General features: G+C 34.7%; 1 protein-coding gene across 1 annotated transcript in view; it reads right to left on the reverse strand.

Moving 5' to 3' along the window:
* Positions 1–22,898, reverse strand: part of LOC148085010 (LIM/homeobox protein Lhx8-like) — a 52,564-nt gene that overhangs the window by 1,748 nt on the left and 27,918 nt on the right. Inside the window, exons 5-6 of the mRNA XM_087785554.1 lie at positions 12,811–12,905; positions 12,634–12,729 (exon numbers count right to left, since the gene is read on the reverse strand). Coding sequence (XP_087641680.1) covers positions 12,634–12,729; positions 12,811–12,905 — 191 coding nt within the window. The remainder of the gene's footprint in view (positions 1–12,633; positions 12,730–12,810; positions 12,906–22,898) is intronic.

Here is a 22,898-nt window from a genome sequence, read left to right on the forward strand (position 1 = left end):
CTCTTGAGCTCAGAGCGTCAGCAGGAGCTCAGGACCTGCTGCTGGAGAGGTTTGGTGAGGCCATGGAGAACAACTTCTGCACGGCTGTGAAAAGGACCTGGACCATCAGACATCTTGGGATGTTGTTGATCTGCTGGACTATTTCAGTGACCTCTGACCTCCTCCATCCCACCAACGAGCCTCAATGGAGGATGAATGTGAGGAGACTCGAACTGTGGCTCCTTTACCTCAAGGGTCAAGGTTGTAGAGGTGGTTCAAAAGCTCCTTGGGGGCCATGTGTGTAGGTGTAGTGCGCCCATCATAGCTTACATGTAAGGGCCAGTACCTCTGGGGTGAAGGTCCTCTCTTAAGAAAGGGATCACACTCCTCAGCCTCCTTGGCAAGGTCAGTGGTCCTTAAGGGAGGGTCAGATAGTTGAACCATGTAGGAGGATCATTGTGGTGTTTGTCTGGGTTTTGGATTTGAGGCTCATCTCCACACCCTCAGCAGGATCCCAAAGGGTCAATGGGAGTCTGTAGGGGTCGCTCCAGGAATACGGGGTGTCAGAGACCCTGATACTAAAGGTAAGTAAGTAAGTAATATTTATTTATATAGCGCTTTTCGAGACCAGGGTCACAAAGCGCTTAGACAATCAAAACAATACTCAAAAAAGTACATACTTTAAAGATCAAGATAATACTGAGAACAACACATGAGTTCGAGAAATTCAAGGAAAAGCCTGAACAAATAGAAACGTCTTAAGGTGTTTCTTAAAGGAGTCAGTAGATCATCAAACACAGATGTTTCTTGAAGGAGTCAGTAGACTCCATCAGGCGCAAAGAGAGAGGAAGATCGTTCCAAAGCTTAGGAGCAACAGCCTGAAAAGATTTCTCTCCTCTGGTCCTGAGCCGTGTGCGTGGAACCATAAATAGATTCTGATCCACAGACCTCAGAGCCCGAGCTGGGGTGTAAGGCTGGATCAGATCATGAAGGTCTGACCATGAATAGATCTGAAAGTAAGAACCAGAATTTTAAAGTTGATCCTGAAAGAAACTGGAAGCCAGTGAAGAGTTTTAAGGATCGGAGAAATGTGAGTTCTTCTACTAGAGCGGGTCAGAATTCTCGCTGCAGAGTTCTGAATCAACTGCAGACGAGACAGCTCCTTCTTGTTAAGACATGAAAACAAACTGTTACAATAGTCCAGACGAGAAGAAACAAACACATGGATTATAAGATCCAGATCATGTTCCGACAACATTTTCCTAAGTTTAGAGATTTTTCTCAGTTGAAGGAAACAGTTTCTGGTCAGTTTTCTGCAGTGTCGAACAAGAGACATGTCTTTATCAAATACAACACCCAGGTTTCTCAGGCTCAGTTTGACAGACTGACCTAAGTCACCCAAGTACTGACTCAACCCTGGAATCTTATCATCAGGAGCAATCACCAGAGTTTCAGTTTTGTCCACATTTAGCTGTAAAGTGTTTTCACTCAGCCATTGTTTGATTTCTAGCAAACAATTGACTAAGCTGTTCAGCCTTTGGTGCTCAGTTGGGTCAAAAGAGCAGTAGAGCTGGATGTCATCAGCAAAAATGTGATAAGAAACCTCTGGAAATCTCTGAATGATTTTACCGAGGGGAATCAAGTACAGCAAAAACAATAAAGGACCCAGAACAGAATCTTGAGGGACTCCACACAACAGATCTGCCGATTCAGACCTCATTTGATTGGCAGATACACTAAAACTGCGCCCAGAAAGGTAAGATGAGAACCATTCTAACACAGACCCAGACAGTCTTCATCCCTCAGTCTTCTCAGCAGGATCTGGTGATCAACTGTGTCAAAGGCTGAGGACAGATCCAAGAGAACCAGAACAGTGAATTTACCAGAGTCAGCCGACATCATGATGTCACTGGACACTTTCAATAAAGCTGCCTCCGTAGAGTGATGTTTACGGAAGCCAGACTGAAACTTCTCATGGATGTCGCTCTGATCCAGGGACAGCTGCTCAGACACCACCTTCTCCAAGATCTTGGACAAGAAAGGGAGCTTAGAAATAGGCCTGAAATTACTGAGTTCAGTTGGGTCTAAGCCTGGTTTTTTGAGCAGAGGCTCCACAATGGCATGTTTAAATGCATTGGGAAAAACCCCTGTGGAAAGGGAGAGGTTCACCATATTGGTAACCCAGGGGCCAATTACATCAAATACTTTGATAAAAAGCCTACAAGGAAGGACGTCATCTGAGCAAGAGGATGGTTTCATCTTGTTCACTAGTGCTGAAATATCACCCAAAGATACAGCAGTGAAGGAGGACCAAGAGGAGGAGATGGGCTCAGAGACAGTAGGGGTTCTAATAAGGGATTCTAAAAATAAAAAAAAACAAAGGGGGAGAGATTTTCTCTTTGATCAATTTAATTTTGTCAATGAAAAATCTCAACAATGCATTGCTGTCAGCTTCACAGAAGACAGGCGTGATTTGAGGAGCAGGAGACACAAGAGAATTAATCGTGTCAAACAAAACTTTGGGGTTTTTCCTATTTGCTGCTACCAGTTTTCTGATGTAATCAGATCTAGCAGTTTCTACCATCTCATTGTAAGAAGTTATCAGATCCCTGAGGTGAAGTCTATGCACCTCAAGTTTAGTGGACTTCCAGAGACGCTCAGTCTTTCGACAAAGTCTCTTCAGACTCAGGAGATCTTCATTTGTCCAAGGGCACCGTTTTTTCTGAATTTTCAAGTTCGATTTAACATTTCTAATATATCTGTACATGATGTCCATCTGAGTGATCATTCTCTTGTCTTGTTCAACCTGGACTTCATCCCTGAACCTAAGCCTTTGAAAGTTAGGTCTCAGAGGCGTGTCATCTCAGCCGATACTGCAGACAGTTTTTCTGCTATGTTTGACGCTCTTTCCTTTGATGACTGCCCAGACGTGGACAGTTTGATTCACTGTTTCACTGGTCATTGTGTTGAAATACTGGATCAAGTGGCACCTGTTAAATCGAACTTGAAAATTCATAAAAAACTGTGTCATTGGACAAATGAAGATCTCCTGAGTCTGAAGAGACTTTGTCGAAAGACTGAGCGTCTCTGGAATTCCACTAAACTTGAGGTGCATAGACTTCACCTCAGGGATCTGATGACTTCTTACAATGAGATGGTAGAAACTGCTAGATCTGATTACATCAGAAAACTGGTAGCAGCAAATAAGAAAAACCCCAAAGTGTTGTTTGACACGATGAATTCTCTCGTGTCTCCTGCTCCTCAAATCACGCCTTTTCTTCTGTGAAGCTGACAGCAATGCATTGTTCAGGTTTTTACTGACAACATGGCCCCTGGGTTACCAATATGGTGAACCTCTCCCTTTCCACAAGGGTTTTTCCCAATGCATTTAAACATGCCATCGTGGAGCCTCTACTCAAAAAACCAGGCTTAGACCCAACTGACCTCAGTAATTTCAGGCCTATTTCTAAGCTCCCTTTCTTGTCCAAGATCTTGGAGAAGGTGGTGTCTGAGCAGCTGTTCCTGGATCAGAGTGACATCCATGAGAAGTTTCGGTCTGGCTTCCACAAACATCTACGGAGACAGCTTTATTGAAAGTGTCCAGTGACATCATGATGTTCTGGTTCTCTTGGATCTGTCCTCACCAATCAAATGAGGACTGAATCAGCGGATCTGTTGTGTGGAGTCCCTCAAGGTTCTGTTCTGGGTCCTTTATTGTTTTTGCTGTACTTGATTCCCCTCGGTAAAATCATTCAGAGATTTCCTGATGTTTCTTATCACATGTTTGCTGATGACATCCAGCTCTACTGCTCTGTTGATCCAACTGATCCCCAGAGGCTGAACTTAGTCAATTGTTGCTAGAAATCAAACAATGAGTGAAAACACTTTGAAGCTAACTGTGGACAAAACTGAGGAGAGAAATCCTTCCAGACTGTTGCTCCTAAGCTTTGGAACCATCTCTGTGTTTGATGATCTACTGACTCCTTCAAGAAACATCTGTGTTTGATGATCTACTGACTCCTTCAAGAAACATCTGTGTTTGATGATCTACTGACTCCTTCAAGAACCATCTGTGTTTGATGATCTACTGACTCCTTCAAGAACCATCTGTGTTTGATGATCTACTTACTCCTTCAAGAAGCATCCGTGTTTGATGATCTACTGACTCCTTCAAGAACCATCTGTGTTTGATGATCTACTGACTCCTTCAAGAACCATCTGTGTTTGATGATCTACTGACTCCTTCAAGAAACATCTGTGTTTGATCTACTGACTCCTTCAAGAAACATCTGTGTTTGATGATCTACTGACTCCTTCAAGAAACATCTGTGTTTGATGATCTACTGACTCCTTCAAGAAACATCTGTGTTTGATAATCTACTGACTCCTTCAAGAAACATCTATGTTTGATGATCTACTGACTCCTTCAAGAAACATCTGTGTTTGATGATCTACTGACTCCATCAAGAACCATCTGTGTTTGATGATCTACTGACTCCTTCAAGAACCATCTGTGTTTGATGATCTACTGACTCCTTCAAGAAACATCTGTGTTTGATGATCTACTGACTCCTTCAAGAACCATCTGTGTTTGATGATCTACTGACTCCTTCAAGAACCATCTGTGTTTGATGATCTACTTACTCCTTCAAGAAGCATCCGTGTTTGATGATCTACTGACTCCTTCAAGAACCATCTGTGTTTGATGATCTACTGACTCCTTCAAGAACCATCTGTGTTTGATGATCTACTGACTCCTTCAAGAAACATCTGTGTTTGATCTACTGACTCCTTCAAGAAACATCTGTGTTTGATGATCTACTGACTCCTTCAAGAAACATCTCTGTGTTTGATGATCTACTGACTCCTTCAAGAAACATCTCTGTGTTTGATGATCTACTGACTCCTTCAAGAAACATCTGTGTTTGATGATCTACTGACTCCTTCAAGAAACATCTGTGTTTGATGATCTACTGACTCCTCCAAGAAACATCTCTGTGTTTGATGATCTACTGACTCCTTCAAGAAACATCTGTGTTTGATGATCTACTGACTCCTTCAAGAAACATCTGTGTTTGATGATCTAATGACTCCTTCAAGAAACATCTGTGTTTGATGATCTACTGACTCCTTCAAGAAACATCTCTGTGTTTGATGATCTACTGACTCCTTCAAGAAACATCTCTGTGTTTGATGATCTACTGACTCCTTCAAGAAACATCTCTGTGTTTGATGATCTACTGACTCCTTCAAGAAACATCTGTGTTTGATGATCTACTGACTCCTTCAAGAAACATCTCTGTGTTTGATGATCTACTGACTCCTTCAAGAAACATCTGTGTTTGATGATCTACTGACTCCTTCAAGAAACATGTGTGTTTGATGTTCTACTGACTACTTCAAGAAACATCTGTGTTTGATGATCTACTGACTCCTTCAAGAACCATCTGTGTTTGATGATCAACTGACTCCTTCAAGAACCATCTGTGTTTGATGATCTACTGACTCCTTCAAGAACCATCTGTGTTTGATGATCTACTGACTCCTTCAAGAAGCATCTGTGTTTGATGATCTACTGACTCCTTCAAGAAACATCTGTGTTTGATGATCTACTGACTCCTTCAAGAAACATCTGTGTTTGATGATCTACTGACTCCTTCAAGAAACATCTGTGTTTGATGATCTACTGACTCCTTCAAGAAACATCTGTGTTTGATGATCTACTGACTCCTTCAAGAAACATCTCTGTGTTTGATGATCTACTGACTCCTTCAAGAAACATCTGTGTTTGATGATCTACTGACTCCTTCAAGAAACATCAGTGTTTGATGATCTACTGACTCCTTCAAGAAAATCTGTGTTTGATGATCTACTGACTCCTTCAAGAAACATGTGTGTTTGATGATCTACTGACTCCTTCAAGAAACATGTGTGTTTGATGATCTACTGACTCCTTCAAGAAACATCTGTGTTTGATGATCTACTGACTCCTTCAAGAAACATCTGTGTTTGATGATCTACTGACTCCTTTAAGAATCATCTGTGTTTGATGATCTACTGACTCCTTTAAGAAACATCTGTGTTTGATGATCTACTGACTCCTTCAAGAAACATCTGTGTTTGATGATCTACTGACTCCTTCAAGAAACATCTTAAGACGTTTTTATTTGTTCAGGCTTTTCCTTGATTTTCTGGAACTCCTGTGTTGTTCTCAGTTTTATCTTGATCTTTAAAGTATAAACTTTATTGAATATTGTTTTGATTGTTTAAGCGCTTTGTGACCCTGGTCTGGAAAAGCGCTTTATGAATAAAAATGACATACTTACTTACAAAGGTATAATTATTACTCTCAGCTGGTCTGGGAAGCCTGTGATCTCTGACTGTTGGTTCTTAGACAATGTTTCCTGACGACTTCTCTTTAAACGCTTTTATACCCTCTCTTTTGGTGAGTTTTTCTTTAGTTCAAATGTTTTTCTTTTTGTGTTTCAGCAGATCGTCTTTTGTTTTTTCTATGGACAACTATTTCATGATGGACTGAGAAAGTCTCCTTGGTGTTAGTCACCAGTTTCAGTTTTAACGCTTCAATTGTTTTTGTATTTATTCAATTGTTTTTGTGTTTATTCAATTGTTTTTATATTTATTCAATTGTTTTTGTATTTATTCAATTGTTTTTGTATTTATTCAATTGTTTTTGTATTAATTCAATTGTTTTGTGTTTATTCAATTGTTTTTGTATTTATTCAATTGTTTTTGTATTTATTCAATTGTTTTTGTATTTATTCAATTGTTTTTGTATTTATTCAATTGTTTTTGTATTAATTCAATTGTTTTGTATTTATTCAATTGTTTTTGTATTTATTCAATTGTTTTTGTATTTATTCAATTGTTTTTGTATTAATTCAATTGTTTTGTATTTATTCAATTGTTTTTGTATTTATTCAATTGTTTTGTATTTATTCAATTGTTTTTGTATTAATTCAATTGTTTTGTATTTATTCAATTGTTTTTGTATTAATTCAATTGTTTTGTATTTATTCAATTGTTTTTGTATTTATTCAATTGTTTTGTATTTATTCAATTGTTTTTGTATTTATTCAATTGTTTTGTATTTATTCAATTGTTTTTGTATTTATTCAATTGTTTTTGTATTAATTCAATTGTTTTGTATTTATTCAATTGTTTTTGTATTTATTCAATTGTTTTTGTGTTTATTCAATTGTGTGTCCATCGGCTTCTGGGTTGTGTTGTTCATAAGTTCATTCCAATCTTGTTGACTCTTCTGCACAAAGATGTCGTTTCTAATGAACTGGAATCACTTGAACCTAAACTGATGATTGACACGTCATTAATTCATAAAGATTTACTGTAAAAAGATTTGCATATTAACTTTTGTTTTTATTTTCAAGTTTTCTTTATTTTATTATTTTAACAGTTTTTTTAATTGAATGTTGCAGATGAAAGGACTTTAAGTTGTTTTTGTTAATTATGTTGTTTTTGTTAATTATGTTGTTGTATTTATTGTTAATGTTGTTTTTGTTAATTATGTTGTTGTTTTTATTGTTAATGTTGTGTTTGTTAATTATGTTGTTGTTTTTATTGTTAATGTTGTTTTTGTTAATTATGTTGTTGTTTTTATTGTTAATATTGTGTTTGTTAATTATGTTGTTGTTTTTATTGTTGTTTTTGTTGCTATTGTTTTTATTGTTAATGTTGTTTTGTTTAAGATGGCGCCGCCCACGCAGCTGCTGTTTACAACAGCTCCCTCTTTCTACCTACTTTTTCTCACACTTTTTCCATTTTTCTGGCGTCTTTTTAATGTTTTCTTTAGAATGGTCGGATCTTGTTGCCGTTGTGCACAAAACGAGACCACTTTTACAACTTTTGCCTTCGGTTTTCTACTACTTTCGTCACTTTTTGGAACTCCGTCGGCAGACACGCTCAGCGGGTCTATTGTTTACACAAGGGATCAGCTGTTGGGGTTGCGCAACACCGCTCTCTCTCTCAGCGCGGAATGGACGATTCCCGTGGAAATCAAGAGAAAAAGACGCGGATGCAGAGCAGGTCGGATGAAACAAGAGAAGAAGCGTAAGTTCCGTCCCTTTATTCCATCGATCATCATGGGAAATGTACGTTCGATCGCGAATAAAACGGACGAGCTCGCTGCGCTGACCCGGCATCAGAGAGACTTCCGGGAGAGCAGCCTTCTATGTTTCACGGAGACCTGGCTGACGGAGAAGATCCCAGACTCTGTTGTTTCCCTGGAGGGGTTCAAGATGGTGCGTGCGGACCGGGACATGGATGGAAAGAGGAGAGGAGGAGGAGTGGCGGTGTTTATTAATGAGAGATGGAGCGATCCCGCTCATGTCTCCATTAAAGAACAAGTGTGCACTAAGGACATAGAGTTCGTTGCGGTGGGCATCATCCGCCCGTATGACATCCCGAGGGAGTTCTCACATGTGATTGTGTTCACTGTTTACATTCCTCCCTCTGCGGACGCAGCCGCAGCGAGCGAGAGGCTGAGCGCCTCAGTGTCGCACCTGCAGCTCAAACACCCGAACTCTCTCCTGCTCATTAACGGAGATTTTAACCATCAGCCTCACTTTCCTCCATTCTTCCCACCTTCACACAATACGTGAAGTGCCACACCCGGGAGGACAAGACTCTGGACCTTTTATATGCAAATGTAAAGGTGCCTACACCTCGACCGCCCTGCCCCCCCTCGGCCGCTCTGATCACAACCTGATACGTCTGCGACCTGAATACACTCCCATGGTGAGGAGACAGCCTGCACAGAAAATAACTGTTAAGATGTGGAATGATGAAGCCAAGGAGAGGCTGAGAGACTGCTTTGAGTCTACAGACTGGAGCGTGTTCTCTCATGGTGATGACATCCACACCTTTAATGACCATTCCACGGATTACATAAAGTTCTGTGAGGGCAACGTCACGCCGACCCGCAAGGTGCGGTGCTTTGCCAACACCAAGCCATGGGTGACCCCTCAACTTCAAGTTCTGCTGAACAAGAAGAAGAGGGTGTTTGCTTCAGGGAGCAGAGAGGAGCTTAAGGAGGTCCAGCGTGAACTCAAGAAGGCGATCAGGATGGCCAAGGACGAATACAAGGGGAAACTGGAGGAGCAACTGGCGCAGGGCAACACAAGGGATGTGTGGAAAGGCCTGAAGAACATCTCAGGTCATGGCCAGAGTGGAGCCAGAGCCACAGCAGGGGGAGACCAAAGATGGGCCACTGAACTGAACCAGTATTTCAACCGGTTTGATCAGGGCCCCCCTCCCCCCTCCACCTCTGCCCCCCACTCTTCACAAAGCTGTTTTTCCCCTGCTTCAGCCCCCTCCCCCCAACTGTTCTCACCTCCAAGCCACCTTTCTCCCCCCCAACAAGCCCTACTGCCTCAGCTGCCCAACCCCCCACAGCCACCTCTCTCTGTTACATCTGAACAGGTGAGGAGAGAATAAAGGCGACTGAAGATCAGGAAAGCTGCTGGACCAGATGGACTCAGCCCCAGACTGCTCAGGGACTGTGCTGATCAACTTTGTGAGTTGGTCACACACATCTTCAACCTGAGCCTCAAACTGGAGAAGGTCCCGGTCCAGTGGAAGACCTCCTGTGTGGTTCCGGTTCCCAAGGCGGTACACGCGAAGGAGCCGAGCCACTTCAGACCAGTCGCCCTGACCTCCCATCTGATGAAGACCTTGGAGAGGCTGGTACTCCGCGAGCTACGCACGACGGTGAGCTCTGCGTTGGATCCGCTGCAGTTCGCCTACAGGCCAAAGATGGGGGTGGACGACGCCGTCATCTACCTGCAGCACCGGGCACTGACTCATCTGGAAGCCGCCGGTAGCACTGTGAGAGTCATGTTTTTTGACTTCGCAAGTGCTTTCAACACCATCCAGCCGGCGCTGCTAAGGAAGAAGATGGAGGACGCAGGAGTTGGGACACAGCTGGCAGCATGGACGATGGACTACCTCACCAACAGGCCGCAGTATGTGAGGCTGCAGGGCTGCAGGTCTGAGGTGACCATCTGCAGCACCGGGGTGCCTCAAGGGACAGTGCTGTCACCTTTCCTTTTTTCCCTCTACACGGCGGACTTTACCTATGACTCCAGCAGCTGTCACCTCCAGAAGTTTTCTGACGACTCGGCCATTGTGGGCTGCGTGTCTGGGGGGGGCGAGCTGGAGTACAGGTCAGTCATCAAGGACTTTGTTGACTGGTGTGAGAGCAACTACCTTTGCTTAAACACCGGTAAGACAAGGGAGATGGTGATTGACTTCAGGAAAAAGTCCACATCAACCGGTGAGCATCCAGGGCTCGGACATTGAGCTGGTGGACAGCTTCAAATACCTGGGTGTTCACCTCAACAATAAACTGAACTGGTCCACACACATCAACGCCGTGTACAAGAAGGGCCGAAGTCGCCTCCACCTCCTGGGGAGACTGAGGTCCTTCGGAGTGTGCAGACCACTTTTAAGGACCTTTTATGACTCCGTGGTAGCCTCTGCTATCCACTACGCTGTGGTCTGCTGGGGAGCAGGCAGCACGGACCGGGACAGGAAGAGACTGAACAGGCTGGTCACGAGGGCCGGCTCTGTCCTGGGCCGCTCGCTGGACTCGGTGGAGGAGGTGGGAGAGAGGAGGACACTCTCCAGACTATCCTCCATCAGGGACAACGCTCTCCACCCACTGCACCTGACCGTGGAGGAGCAGCTCCTTCAGTGGCAGGCTCAGGCACCCCCAGTGTAGGACGGAGCGTTATAGAAGGTCCTTCATCCCAACTGGTGTCAGGATATTTAACTCTCTACTTTAAATATCCTGATGCTAATCCGTAGTGTGTTTTTCTTCTCGTGTGTTTTTTATTTTATTTTTTTCCGTTTTTATTTCTATTTTATTTTATTTTTATTCTATTTTATTTTGTTAATAGTGTCAATTTCTAATTTTGTAAATAATTTGTATATTTTTAAGATCGTTTTTATTTTATTTTGTATTATCTCTTTTATTATTTCTTTTTCCTTGCACTTTATCTTTTTCCAACTGCGCTGTTGTGAAAGTGTGGTTCCCCTCTGGGGATGAATAAAGCCTTTCTATTTCTATTTTCTATTTCTATTTAATTATGTTGTTGTTTTTATTGTTAATGTTCTTTTTGTTAATTATGTTGTTTTTGTTAATTATGTTGTTGTTTTTATTGGTAATGTTGTTTTGTTAATTATGTTGTTGTTTTTATTGTTAATGTTCTTTTTGTTAATTATGTTGTTTTTGTTAATTATGTTGTTGTTTTTATTGTTATTGTTGTTTTGTTAATTATGTTGTTGTTTTTATTGTTAATGTTCTTTTTGTTAATTATGTTGTTTTTGTTAATTATGTTGTTGTTTTTATTGTTAATGTTGTTTTGTTAATTATGTTGTTGTTTTTATTGTTAATGTTGTTTTGTTAATTATGTTGTTGTTTTTATTGTTGTTTTTGTTGCTATTGTTTTTATTGTTAATGTTGTTTTGTTAATTATGTTGTTGTTTTTATTGTTGTTTTTGTTGCTATTGTTTTTATTGTTAATGTTGTTTTGTTAATTATGTTGTTGTTTTTATTGTTGTTTTTGTTGCTATTGTTTTTATTGTTAATGTTGTTTTGTTAATTATGTTGTTGTTTTTATTGTTGTTTTTGTTGCTATTGTTTTTATTGTTAATGTTGTTTTGTTAATTATGTTGTTGTTTTTATTGTTGTTTTTGTTGCTATTGTTTTTATTGTTAATGTTGTTTTGTTAATTATGTTGTTGTTTTTATTGTTGTTTTTGTTGCTATTGTTTTTATTGTTAATGTTGTTTTGTTAATTATGTTGTTGTTTTTATTGTTGTTTTTGTTGCTATTGTTTTTATTGTTAATGTTGTTTTGTTAATTATGTTGTTGTTTTTATTGTTGTTTTTGTTGCTATTGTTTTTATTGTTAATGTTGTTTTGTTAATTATGTTGTTGTTTTTATTGTTGTTTTTGTTGCTATTGTTTTTATTGTTAATGTTGTTTTGTTAATAATGTTGTTGTTTTTATTGTTAATGTTCTTTTTGTTAATTATGTTGTTTTTGTTAATTATGTTGTTGTTTTTATTGTTATTGTTGTTTTGTTAATTATGTTGTTGTTTTTATTGTTAATGTTCTTTTTGTTAATTATGTTGTTTTTGTTAATTATGTTGTTGTTTTTATTGGTAATGTTGTTTTGTTAATTATGTTGTTGTTTTTATTGTTAATGTTCTTTTTGTTAATTATGTTGTTTTTGTTAATTATGTTGTTGTTTTTATTGTTATTGTTGTTTTGTTAATTATGTTGTTGTTTTTATTGTTAATGTTCTTTTTGTTAATTATGTTGTTTTTGTTAATTATGTTGTTGTTTTTATTGTTAATTATGTTGTTGTTTTTATTGTTAATGTTGTTTTGTTAATTATGTTGTTGTTTTTATTGTTAATGTTCTTTTTGTTAATTATGTAGTTTTTGTTAATTATGTTGCTGTTTTTATTGTTATTGTTGTTTTTGTTAATTATGTTGTTGTCTTTATTGTTATTGTTGTTTTTGTTAATTATGTTGTTGTTGTTAATGATGTTTGATTGTTGTCATCTATTGAATAAAAGTTCATCAAACTTCTAACATGGTTTGACCTCTGACCTGAATGACGCGTCGACTCAGACCAGTTTGCTCGGCGAGCTTCTGCAGCGTCTGAGCGTCCGGGTTGTTGTCCTGCGCGAACTGCGCCTGCATCACCTGCAGGTGGAGGACGAGCAGGTCAACATGTGACCTCAGTGACCTCAGGGTCGTCATGTGCCTGGAGGTCACGAGGGTTACCTGCAGCTGGTCGGCGGTGAAGCTGGTGCGAGCTCTCTTGGAAGGTTTGGGTTGTTGGTTCAACTGCTGCGTCGCTAGAAGCTCCGTGTCGACGCCTGAAGACAAACATGACGGAGAAGACAGAAGTCACGTGATGATTATTATTGATTTATTATCCTTATTATTACCTTCGTTATTATCCTTATTATTAAAATCATTATTATCCTTATTATTAAATTCATTATTATCCTTATTATTACCTTTGTTATTATCATAATTTATTAAATTAATTATTATTGTTATTATTATATTAATTATTATCGTTATTATTAAATTCATTATTATCGTTATTATTAAATTCATTATTATCATTATTATTTACATTCATTATTATCGTTATTATTACCTTCGTTATAATCATAATTTATTAAATTCATTATTATTGTTATTATTATATTAATTATTATCATTATTATTAAATTCATTATTATTGTTATTATTAAATTAATTATTATCGTTATTATTATATTAATTATTATCGTTATTATTAAATTAATTATTATCATTATTATTAAATTCATTATTATCATTATTATTAAATTCATTATTATCGTTAGTATTAAATTAATTATTATCATTATTATTAAATTAATTATTATCGTTATTATTAAATTCATTATTATTGTTATTATTAAATTCATTATTATCATTATTATTAAATTCATTATTATCATTATTATTTAATTAATTATTATCATTATTATTTAATTAATTATTATCATTATTATTAAATTCATTATTATCGTTATTATTAAATTAATTATTATCATTATTATTAAATTAATTATTATCATCATAATTAAATTCATTATTATCGTTATTATTAAATTCATTATTATCGTTATTATTAAATTCATTATTATCATTATTATTTACATTCATTATTATCGTTATTATTACCTTCGTTATTATCATAATTTATTAAATTCATTATTATCATTATTATTAAATTAATTATTATCGTTATTATTAAATTCATTATTATTGTTATTATTAAATTCATTATTATCATTATTATTAAATTCATTATTATCATTATTATTTAATTAATTATTATCATTATTATTTAATTAATTATTATCATTATTATTAAATTCATTATTATCGTTATTATTAAATTAATTATTATCATTATTATTAAATTAATTATTATCATCATAATTAAATTCATTATTATCATTATTATTTAATTATTATAGTTATTATTAAATTAATTATTATCATTATTATTAAATTAATTATTATCGTTATTATTAAATTAATGATTATCATTATTATTAAATTAATTATTATCATTATTATTAAATTAATTATTATCGTAATAATTAAATTCATTATTGTCGTTATTTAATTATTATCGTTATTATTAAATTAATGATTATCGTTATTATTATTACCTTCATTATTATCATTATTATTTAATAAATTATTATCATTATTATTAAATTCAATTTTTTTATAAAACACATTGGACCATGTTTACGGCAACATACGGGCTGCATACAGGGCTGCACCACGCTTGGACACTCAGACCATATATCCTTATGTACCTACATGTTATGTTTAAGTACTTGTTTATATACCTACATGTTATGTTTAAGTACTTGTTTATATACCTACATGTTATGTTTAAGTACTTGTTTATGTACCTGCATTTTATGTTTAGGTACTTGTTTATGTACCTGCATGTTATGTTTAAGTACTTGTTTATGTACCTTCATTTTATGTTTATGTACTTGTTTATGTACCTACATGTTATGTTTAAGTACTTGTTTATGTACCTTCATGTTATATTTAAGTACTTGTTTATGTACCTACATGTTATGTTTAAGTACTTGTTTATGTACCTACATGTAATGTTTAAGTACTTGTTTATGTACCTAGATGTTATCTTTAAGTACTTGTTTATGTACCTTCATGTTATGTGTAAGTACTTGTTTATGTACCTACATGTTATGTTTAAGTACTTGTTTATGTACCTACATGTTATGTTTAAGTACTTGTTTATGTACCTTCATGTTATGTTTAAGTACTTGTTTATGTACCTACATGTTATGTTTAAGTACTTGTTTATGTACCTACATGTTATGTTTAATAACTTGTTTATGTACCTACATGTTATGTTTATGTACTTGTTTATGTACCTACATGTTATGTTTAGGTACTTGTTTATGTACCTACATGTTATGTTTAAGTACTTGTTTATGTACCTACATGTTATGTTTAAGTACTTGTTTATGTACCTACATGTTATGTTTAAGTACTTGTTTATGTACCTACATGTTATGTTTAAGTACTTGTTTATGTACCTACATGTTATGTTTAAGTACTTGTTTATGTACCTACATGTTATGCTTAAGTACTTGTTTATGTACCTACATGTTATGTTTAAGTACTTGTTAATGTACCTACATGTTATGTGTAAGTACTTGTTTATGTACCTACATGTTATGTTTAAGTACTTGTTTATGTACCTACATGTTATGTTTAAGTACTTGTTTATGTACCTACATGTTATGTTTAAGTACTTGTTTATGTACCTACATGTTATGTGTAAGTACTTGTACATGTACCTACATGTTATGTGTAAGTACTTGTTTATGTACCTTCATTTTATGTTTGAGTACTTGTTTATGTACCTACATGTTATGTTTAAGTACTTTTTTATGTACCTACATGTTATGTTTAAGTACTTGTTTATGTACCTTCATGTTCTGTTTAAGTACTTGTTTATGTACCTACATGTTATGTTTAAGTACTTGTTTATGTACCAACATGTTATGTTTAAGTACTTGTTTATGTACCTTCATGTTATGTTTAAGTACTTGTTTATGTACCTACATGTTATGTTTAAGTACTTGTTTATGTACCTTCATTTTATGTTTAAGTACTTGTTTATGTACCTACATGTTATGTTTAGGTACTTGTTTATGTACCTACATGTTATATTTAAGTACTTGTTTATGTACCTACATGTTATGTTTAAGTACTTGTTTATATACCTACATGTTATGTTTAAGTACTTGTTTATGTACCTACATGTTATGCTTAAGTACTTGTTTATATACCTACATGTTATGTTTAAGTACTTGTTTATGTACCTACATGTTATGCTTAAGTACTTGTTTATATACCTACATGTTATGTTTAAGTACTTGTTTATGTACCTACATGTTATGTGTAAGTACTTGTTTATATACCTACATGTTATGTTTAAGTACTTGTTTATGTACCTACATGTTATGTTTAAGTACTTGTTTATGTACCTACATGTTATGTTTAAGTACTTGTTTATGTACCTTCATTTTATGTTTAAGTACTTGTTTATGTACCTACATGTTATGTTTAAGTACTTGTTTATGTACCTACATGTTATGTGTAAGTACTTGTTTATGTACCTACATGTTATGTTTAAGTACTTGTTTATGTAACTACATGTTATGTTTAAGTACTTGTTTATGTACCTACATGTTATGTTTAAGTCCTTGTTTATGTACCTTCATTTTATGTTTAAGTACTTGTTTATGTACCTACATGTTATGTTTAAGTACTTGTTTATGTACCTACATGTTATGTGTAAGTACTTGTTTATGTACCTACATGTTATGTTTAAGTACTTGTTTATGTACCTACATGTTATGTTTAATTACTTGTTTATGTACCTACATGTTATGTTTAAGTACTTGTTTGTGTACCTTCATTTTATGTTTAAGTACTTGTTTATGTACCTACATGCTATGCTTAAGTACTTGTTTATGTACCTACATGTTATGTTTAAGTACTTGTTTATGTACCTACATCTTATGTTTAAGTACTTGTTTATGTACCTACATGTTATGTGTAAGTACTTGTTTATGTACCTACATGTTATGTTTAAGTACTTGTTTATGTAACTACATGTTATGTTTAAGTACTTGTGTATGTACCTACATGTTATGTTTAAGTACTTGTTTATGTACCTTCATTTTATGTTTAAGTACTTGTTTATGTACCTACATGTTATGTTTAAGTACTTGTTTATGTACCTACATGTTATGCTTAAGTACTTGTTTATGTACCTAAATGTTATGTTTAAGTACTTGTTTATGTACCTACATGTTATGTTTAAGTACTTGTTTATGTACCTACATGTTATGTGTAAGTACTTGTTTATGTACCTACATGTTATGTTTAAGTACTTGTTTATGTACCTACATGTTATGTTTAAGTACTTGTTTATGTACCTACATGTTATGCTTAAGTACTTGTTTATGTACCTACATGTTATGTTTAAATACTTGTTTATGTACCTACATGTTATGTTTAAGTACTTGTTTATGTACCTACATGTTATGTTTAATTACTTGTTTATTTACCTACATGTTATGTTTAAGTACTTGTTTGTGTACCTTCATTTTATGTTTAAGTACTTGTTTATGTACCTACATGTTATGCTTAAGTACTTGTTTATGTACCTACATGTTATGTGTAAGTACTTGTTTATGTAAGTAAGTAAGTAAGTAAGTAATATTTATTTATATAGCGCTTTTCGAGACCAGGGTCACAAAGCGCTTTAACAATCAAAACAATACTCAAAACAGTACATACTTCAAAGATCAAGACAACACCGAGAACAACACAGGAGTTCGAGAAATTCAAGGAAAAGCCTGAACAAATAGAAACGTCTTAAGATGTTTCTTAAAGGAGTCAGTAGACTCCATCAATCGCAAAGAGAGAGGAAGATTGTTCCAAAGCTTAGGAGCAACAGCCTGAAAAGATTTCTCTCCTATGGTCCTGAGCCGTGTGCGTGGAACCATAAGTAGATTCTGATCCACAGACCTCAGAGACCGAGCTGGGGTGTAAGGCTGGATCAGATCAGTGATGTAAGGAGGAGCCTGACCATGAATAGCTCTGAAAGTAAGAACCAGAATTTTAAAGTTGATCCTGAAAGAAACTGGAAGCCAATGAAGAGTTTTAAGGATCGGAGAAATGTACCTACATGTTATGTTTAAGTACTTGTTTATGTAACTACATGTTATGTTTAAGTACTTGTTTATGTACCTACATGTTATGTGTAAGTACTTGTTTATGTACCTACATGTTATGTGTAAGTACTTGTTTATGTACCTACATGTTATGTTTAAGTACTTGTTTATGTACCTACATGTTATGTTTAAGTACTTGTTTATGTAACTACATGTTATGTTTAAGTACTTGTTTATGTACCTACATGTTATGTGTAAGTACTTGTTTATGTACCTACATGTTATGTGTAAGTACTTGTTTATGTACCTACATGTTATGTGTAAGTACTTGTTTATGTACCTACATGTTATGTTTAAGTACTTGTTTATGTAACTACATGTTATGTTTAAGTACTTGTTTATGTACCTACATGTTATGTTTAAGTCCTTGTTTATGTACCTTCATTTTATGTTTAAGTACTTGTTTATGTACCTACATGTTATGTTTAAGTACTTGTTTATGTACCTACATGTTATGTGTAAGTACTTGTTTATGTACCTACATGTTATGTTTAAGTACTTGTTTATGTACCTACATGTTATGTTTAATTACTTGTTTATGTACCTACATGTTATGTTTAAGTACTTGTTTGTGTACCTTCATTTTATGTTTAAGTACTTGTTTATGTACCTACATGCTATGCTTAAGTACTTGTTTATGTACCTACATGTTATGTTTAAGTACTTGTTTATGTACCTACATCTTATGTTTAAGTACTTGTTTATGTACCTACATGTTATGTGTAAGTACTTGTTTATGTACCTACATGTTATGTTTAAGTACTTGTTTATGTAACTACATGTTATGTTTAAGTACTTGTTTATGTACCTACATGTTATGTTTAAGTACTTGTTTATGTACCTACATGTTATGTTTAAGTACTTGTTTATGTACCTACATGTTATGCTTAAGTACTTGTTTATGTACCTACATGTTATGTTTAAATACTTGTTTATGTACCTACATGTTATGTTTAAGTACTTGTTTATGTACCTACATGTTATGTTTAATTACTTGTTTATTTACCTACATGTTATGTTTAAGTACTTGTTTGTGTACCTTCATTTTATGTTTAAGTACTTGTTTATGTACCTACATGTTATGCTTAAGTACTTGTTTATGTACCTACATGTTATGTTTAAGTACTTGTTTATGTACCTACATGTTATGTTTAAGTACTTGTTTATGTACCTACATGTTATGTGTAAGTACTTGTTTATGTAAGTAAGTAAGTAAGTAAGTAATATTTATTTATATAGCGCTTTTCGAGACCAGGGTCACAAAGCGCTTTAACAATCAAAACAATACTCAAAACAGTACATACTTCAAAGATCAAGACAACACCGAGAACAACACAGGAGTTCGAGAAATTCAAGGAAAAGCCTGAACAAATAGAAACGTCTTAAGATGTTTCTTAAAGGAGTCAGTAGACTCCATCAATCGCAAAGAGAGAGGAAGATTGTTCCAAAGCTTAGGAGCAACAGCCTGAAAAGATTTCTCTCCTCTGGTCCTGAGCCGTGTGCGTGGAACCATAAGTAGATTCTGATCCACAGACCTCAGAGACCGAGCTGGGGTGTAAGGCTGGATCAGATCAGTGATGTAAGGAGGAGCCTGACCATGAATAGCTCTGAAAGTAAGAACCAGAATTTTAAAGTTGATCCTGAAAGAAACTGGAAGCCAATGAAGAGTTTTAAGGATCGGAGAAATGTACCTACATGTTATGTTTAAGTACTTGTTTATGTAACTACATGTTATGTTTAAGTACTTGTTTATGTACCTACATGTTATGTGTAAGTACTTGTTTATGTACCTACATGTTATGTGTAAGTACTTGTTTATGTACCTACATGTTATGTTTAAGTACTTGTTTATGTACCTACATGTTATGTTTAAGTACTTGTTTATGTACCTACATGTTATGCTTACGTACTTGTTTATGTACCTACATGTTATATTTAAGTACTTGTTTATGTACCTACATGTTATGTTTAAGTACTTGTTTATGTACCTACATGTTATGTGTAAGTACTTGTTTATGTACCTACATGTTATGTGTAAGTACTTGTTTATGTACCTACATGTTATGTTTAAGTACTTGTGTATGTACCTACATGTTATGTTTAAGTACTTGTTTATGTACCTTCATTTTATGTTTAAGTACTTGTTTATGTACCTACATGTTATGTTTAAGTACTTGTTTATGTACCTACATGTTATGCTTAAGTACTTGTTTATGTACCTAAATGTTATGTTTAAGTACTTGTTTATGTACCTACATGTTATGTTTAAGTACTTGTTTATGTACCTACATGTTATGTGTAAGTACTTGTTTATGTACCTACATGTTATGTTTAAGTACTTGTTTATGTACCTACATGTTATGTTTAAGTACTTGTTTATGTACCTACATGTTATGCTTAAGTACTTGTTTATGTACCTACATGTTATGTTTAAATACTTGTTTATGTACCTACATGTTATGTTTAAGTACTTGTTTATGTACCTACATGTTATGTTTAATTACTTGTTTATTTACCTACATGTTATGTTTAAGTACTTGTTTGTGTACCTTCATTTTATGTTTAAGTACTTGTTTATGTACCTACATGTTATGCTTAAGTACTTGTTTATGTACCTACATGTTATGTGTAAGTACTTGTTTATGTAAGTAAGTAAGTAAGTAAGTAATATTTATTTATATAGCGCTTTTCGAGACCAGGGTCACAAAGCGCTTTAACAATCAAAACAATACTCAAAACAGTACATACTTCAAAGATCAAGACAACACCGAGAACAACACAGGAGTTCGAGAAATTCAAGGAAAAGCCTGAACAAATAGAAACGTCTTAAGATGTTTCTTAAAGGAGTCAGTAGACTCCATCAATCGCAAAGAGAGAGGAAGATTGTTCCAAAGCTTAGGAGCAACAGCCTGAAAAGATTTCTCTCCTATGGTCCTGAGCCGTGTGCGTGGAACCATAAGTAGATTCTGATCCACAGACCTCAGAGACCGAGCTGGGGTGTAAGGCTGGATCAGATCAGTGATGTAAGGAGGAGCCTGACCATGAATAGCTCTGAAAGTAAGAACCAGAATTTTAAAGTTGATCCTGAAAGAAACTGGAAGCCAATGAAGAGTTTTAAGGATCGGAGAAATGTACCTACATGTTATGTTTAAGTACTTGTTTATGTAACTACATGTTATGTTTAAGTACTTGTTTATGTACCTACATGTTATGTGTAAGTACTTGTTTATGTACCTACATGTTATGTGTAAGTACTTGTTTATGTACCTACATGTTATGTTTAAGTACTTGTTTATGTACCTACATGTTATGTTTAAGTACTTGTTTATGTAACTACATGTTATGTTTAAGTACTTGTTTATGTACCTACATGTTATGTGTAAGTACTTGTTTATGTACCTACATGTTATGTGTAAGTACTTGTTTATGTACCTACATGTTATGTGTAAGTACTTGTTTATGTACCTACATGTTATGTTTAAGTACTTGTTTATGTAACTACATGTTATGTTTAAGTACTTGTTTATGTACCTACATGTTATGTTTAAGTCCTTGTTTATGTACCTTCATTTTATGTTTAAGTACTTGTTTATGTACCTACATGTTATGTTTAAGTACTTGTTTATGTACCTACATGTTATGTGTAAGTACTTGTTTATGTACCTACATGTTATGTTTAAGTACTTGTTTATGTACCTACATGTTATGTTTAATTACTTGTTTATGTACCTACATGTTATGTTTAAGTACTTGTTTGTGTACCTTCATTTTATGTTTAAGTACTTGTTTATGTACCTACATGCTATGCTTAAGTACTTGTTTATGTACCTACATGTTATGTTTAAGTACTTGTTTATGTACCTACATCTTATGTTTAAGTACTTGTTTATGTACCTACATGTTATGTGTAAGTACTTGTTTATGTACCTACATGTTATGTTTAAGTACTTGTTTATGTAACTACATGTTATGTTTAAGTACTTGTTTATGTACCTACATGTTATGTTTAAGTACTTGTTTATGTACCTACATGTTATGTTTAAGTACTTGTTTATGTACCTACATGTTATGCTTAAGTACTTGTTTATGTACCTACATGTTATGTTTAAATACTTGTTTATGTACCTACATGTTATGTTTAAGTACTTGTTTATGTACCTACATGTTATGTTTAATTACTTGTTTATTTACCTACATGTTATGTTTAAGTACTTGTTTGTGTACCTTCATTTTATGTTTAAGTACTTGTTTATGTACCTACATGTTATGCTTAAGTACTTGTTTATGTACCTACATGTTATGTTTAAGTACTTGTTTATGTACCTACATGTTATGTTTAAGTACTTGTTTATGTACCTACATGTTATGTGTAAGTACTTGTTTATGTAAGTAAGTAAGTAAGTAAGTAATATTTATTTATATAGCGCTTTTCGAGACCAGGGTCACAAAGCGCTTTAACAATCAAAACAATACTCAAAACAGTACATACTTCAAAGATCAAGACAACACCGAGAACAACACAGGAGTTCGAGAAATTCAAGGAAAAGCCTGAACAAATAGAAACGTCTTAAGATGTTTCTTAAAGGAGTCAGTAGACTCCATCAATCGCAAAGAGAGAGGAAGATTGTTCCAAAGCTTAGGAGCAACAGCCTGAAAAGATTTCTCTCCTCTGGTCCTGAGCCGTGTGCGTGGAACCATAAGTAGATTCTGATCCACAGACCTCAGAGACCGAGCTGGGGTGTAAGGCTGGATCAGATCAGTGATGTAAGGAGGAGCCTGACCATGAATAGCTCTGAAAGTAAGAACCAGAATTTTAAAGTTGATCCTGAAAGAAACTGGAAGCCAATGAAGAGTTTTAAGGATCGGAGAAATGTACCTACATGTTATGTTTAAGTACTTGTTTATGTAACTACATGTTATGTTTAAGTACTTGTTTATGTACCTACATGTTATGTGTAAGTACTTGTTTATGTACCTACATGTTATGTGTAAGTACTTGTTTATGTACCTACATGTTATGTTTAA

The sequence above is a fragment of the Callionymus lyra genome, chromosome 2, assembly GCF_982586985.1.
Source record: "Callionymus lyra chromosome 2, fCalLyr1.hap1.1, whole genome shotgun sequence".
Classification (NCBI taxonomy): domain Eukaryota; kingdom Metazoa; phylum Chordata; class Actinopteri; order Syngnathiformes; family Callionymidae; genus Callionymus; species Callionymus lyra.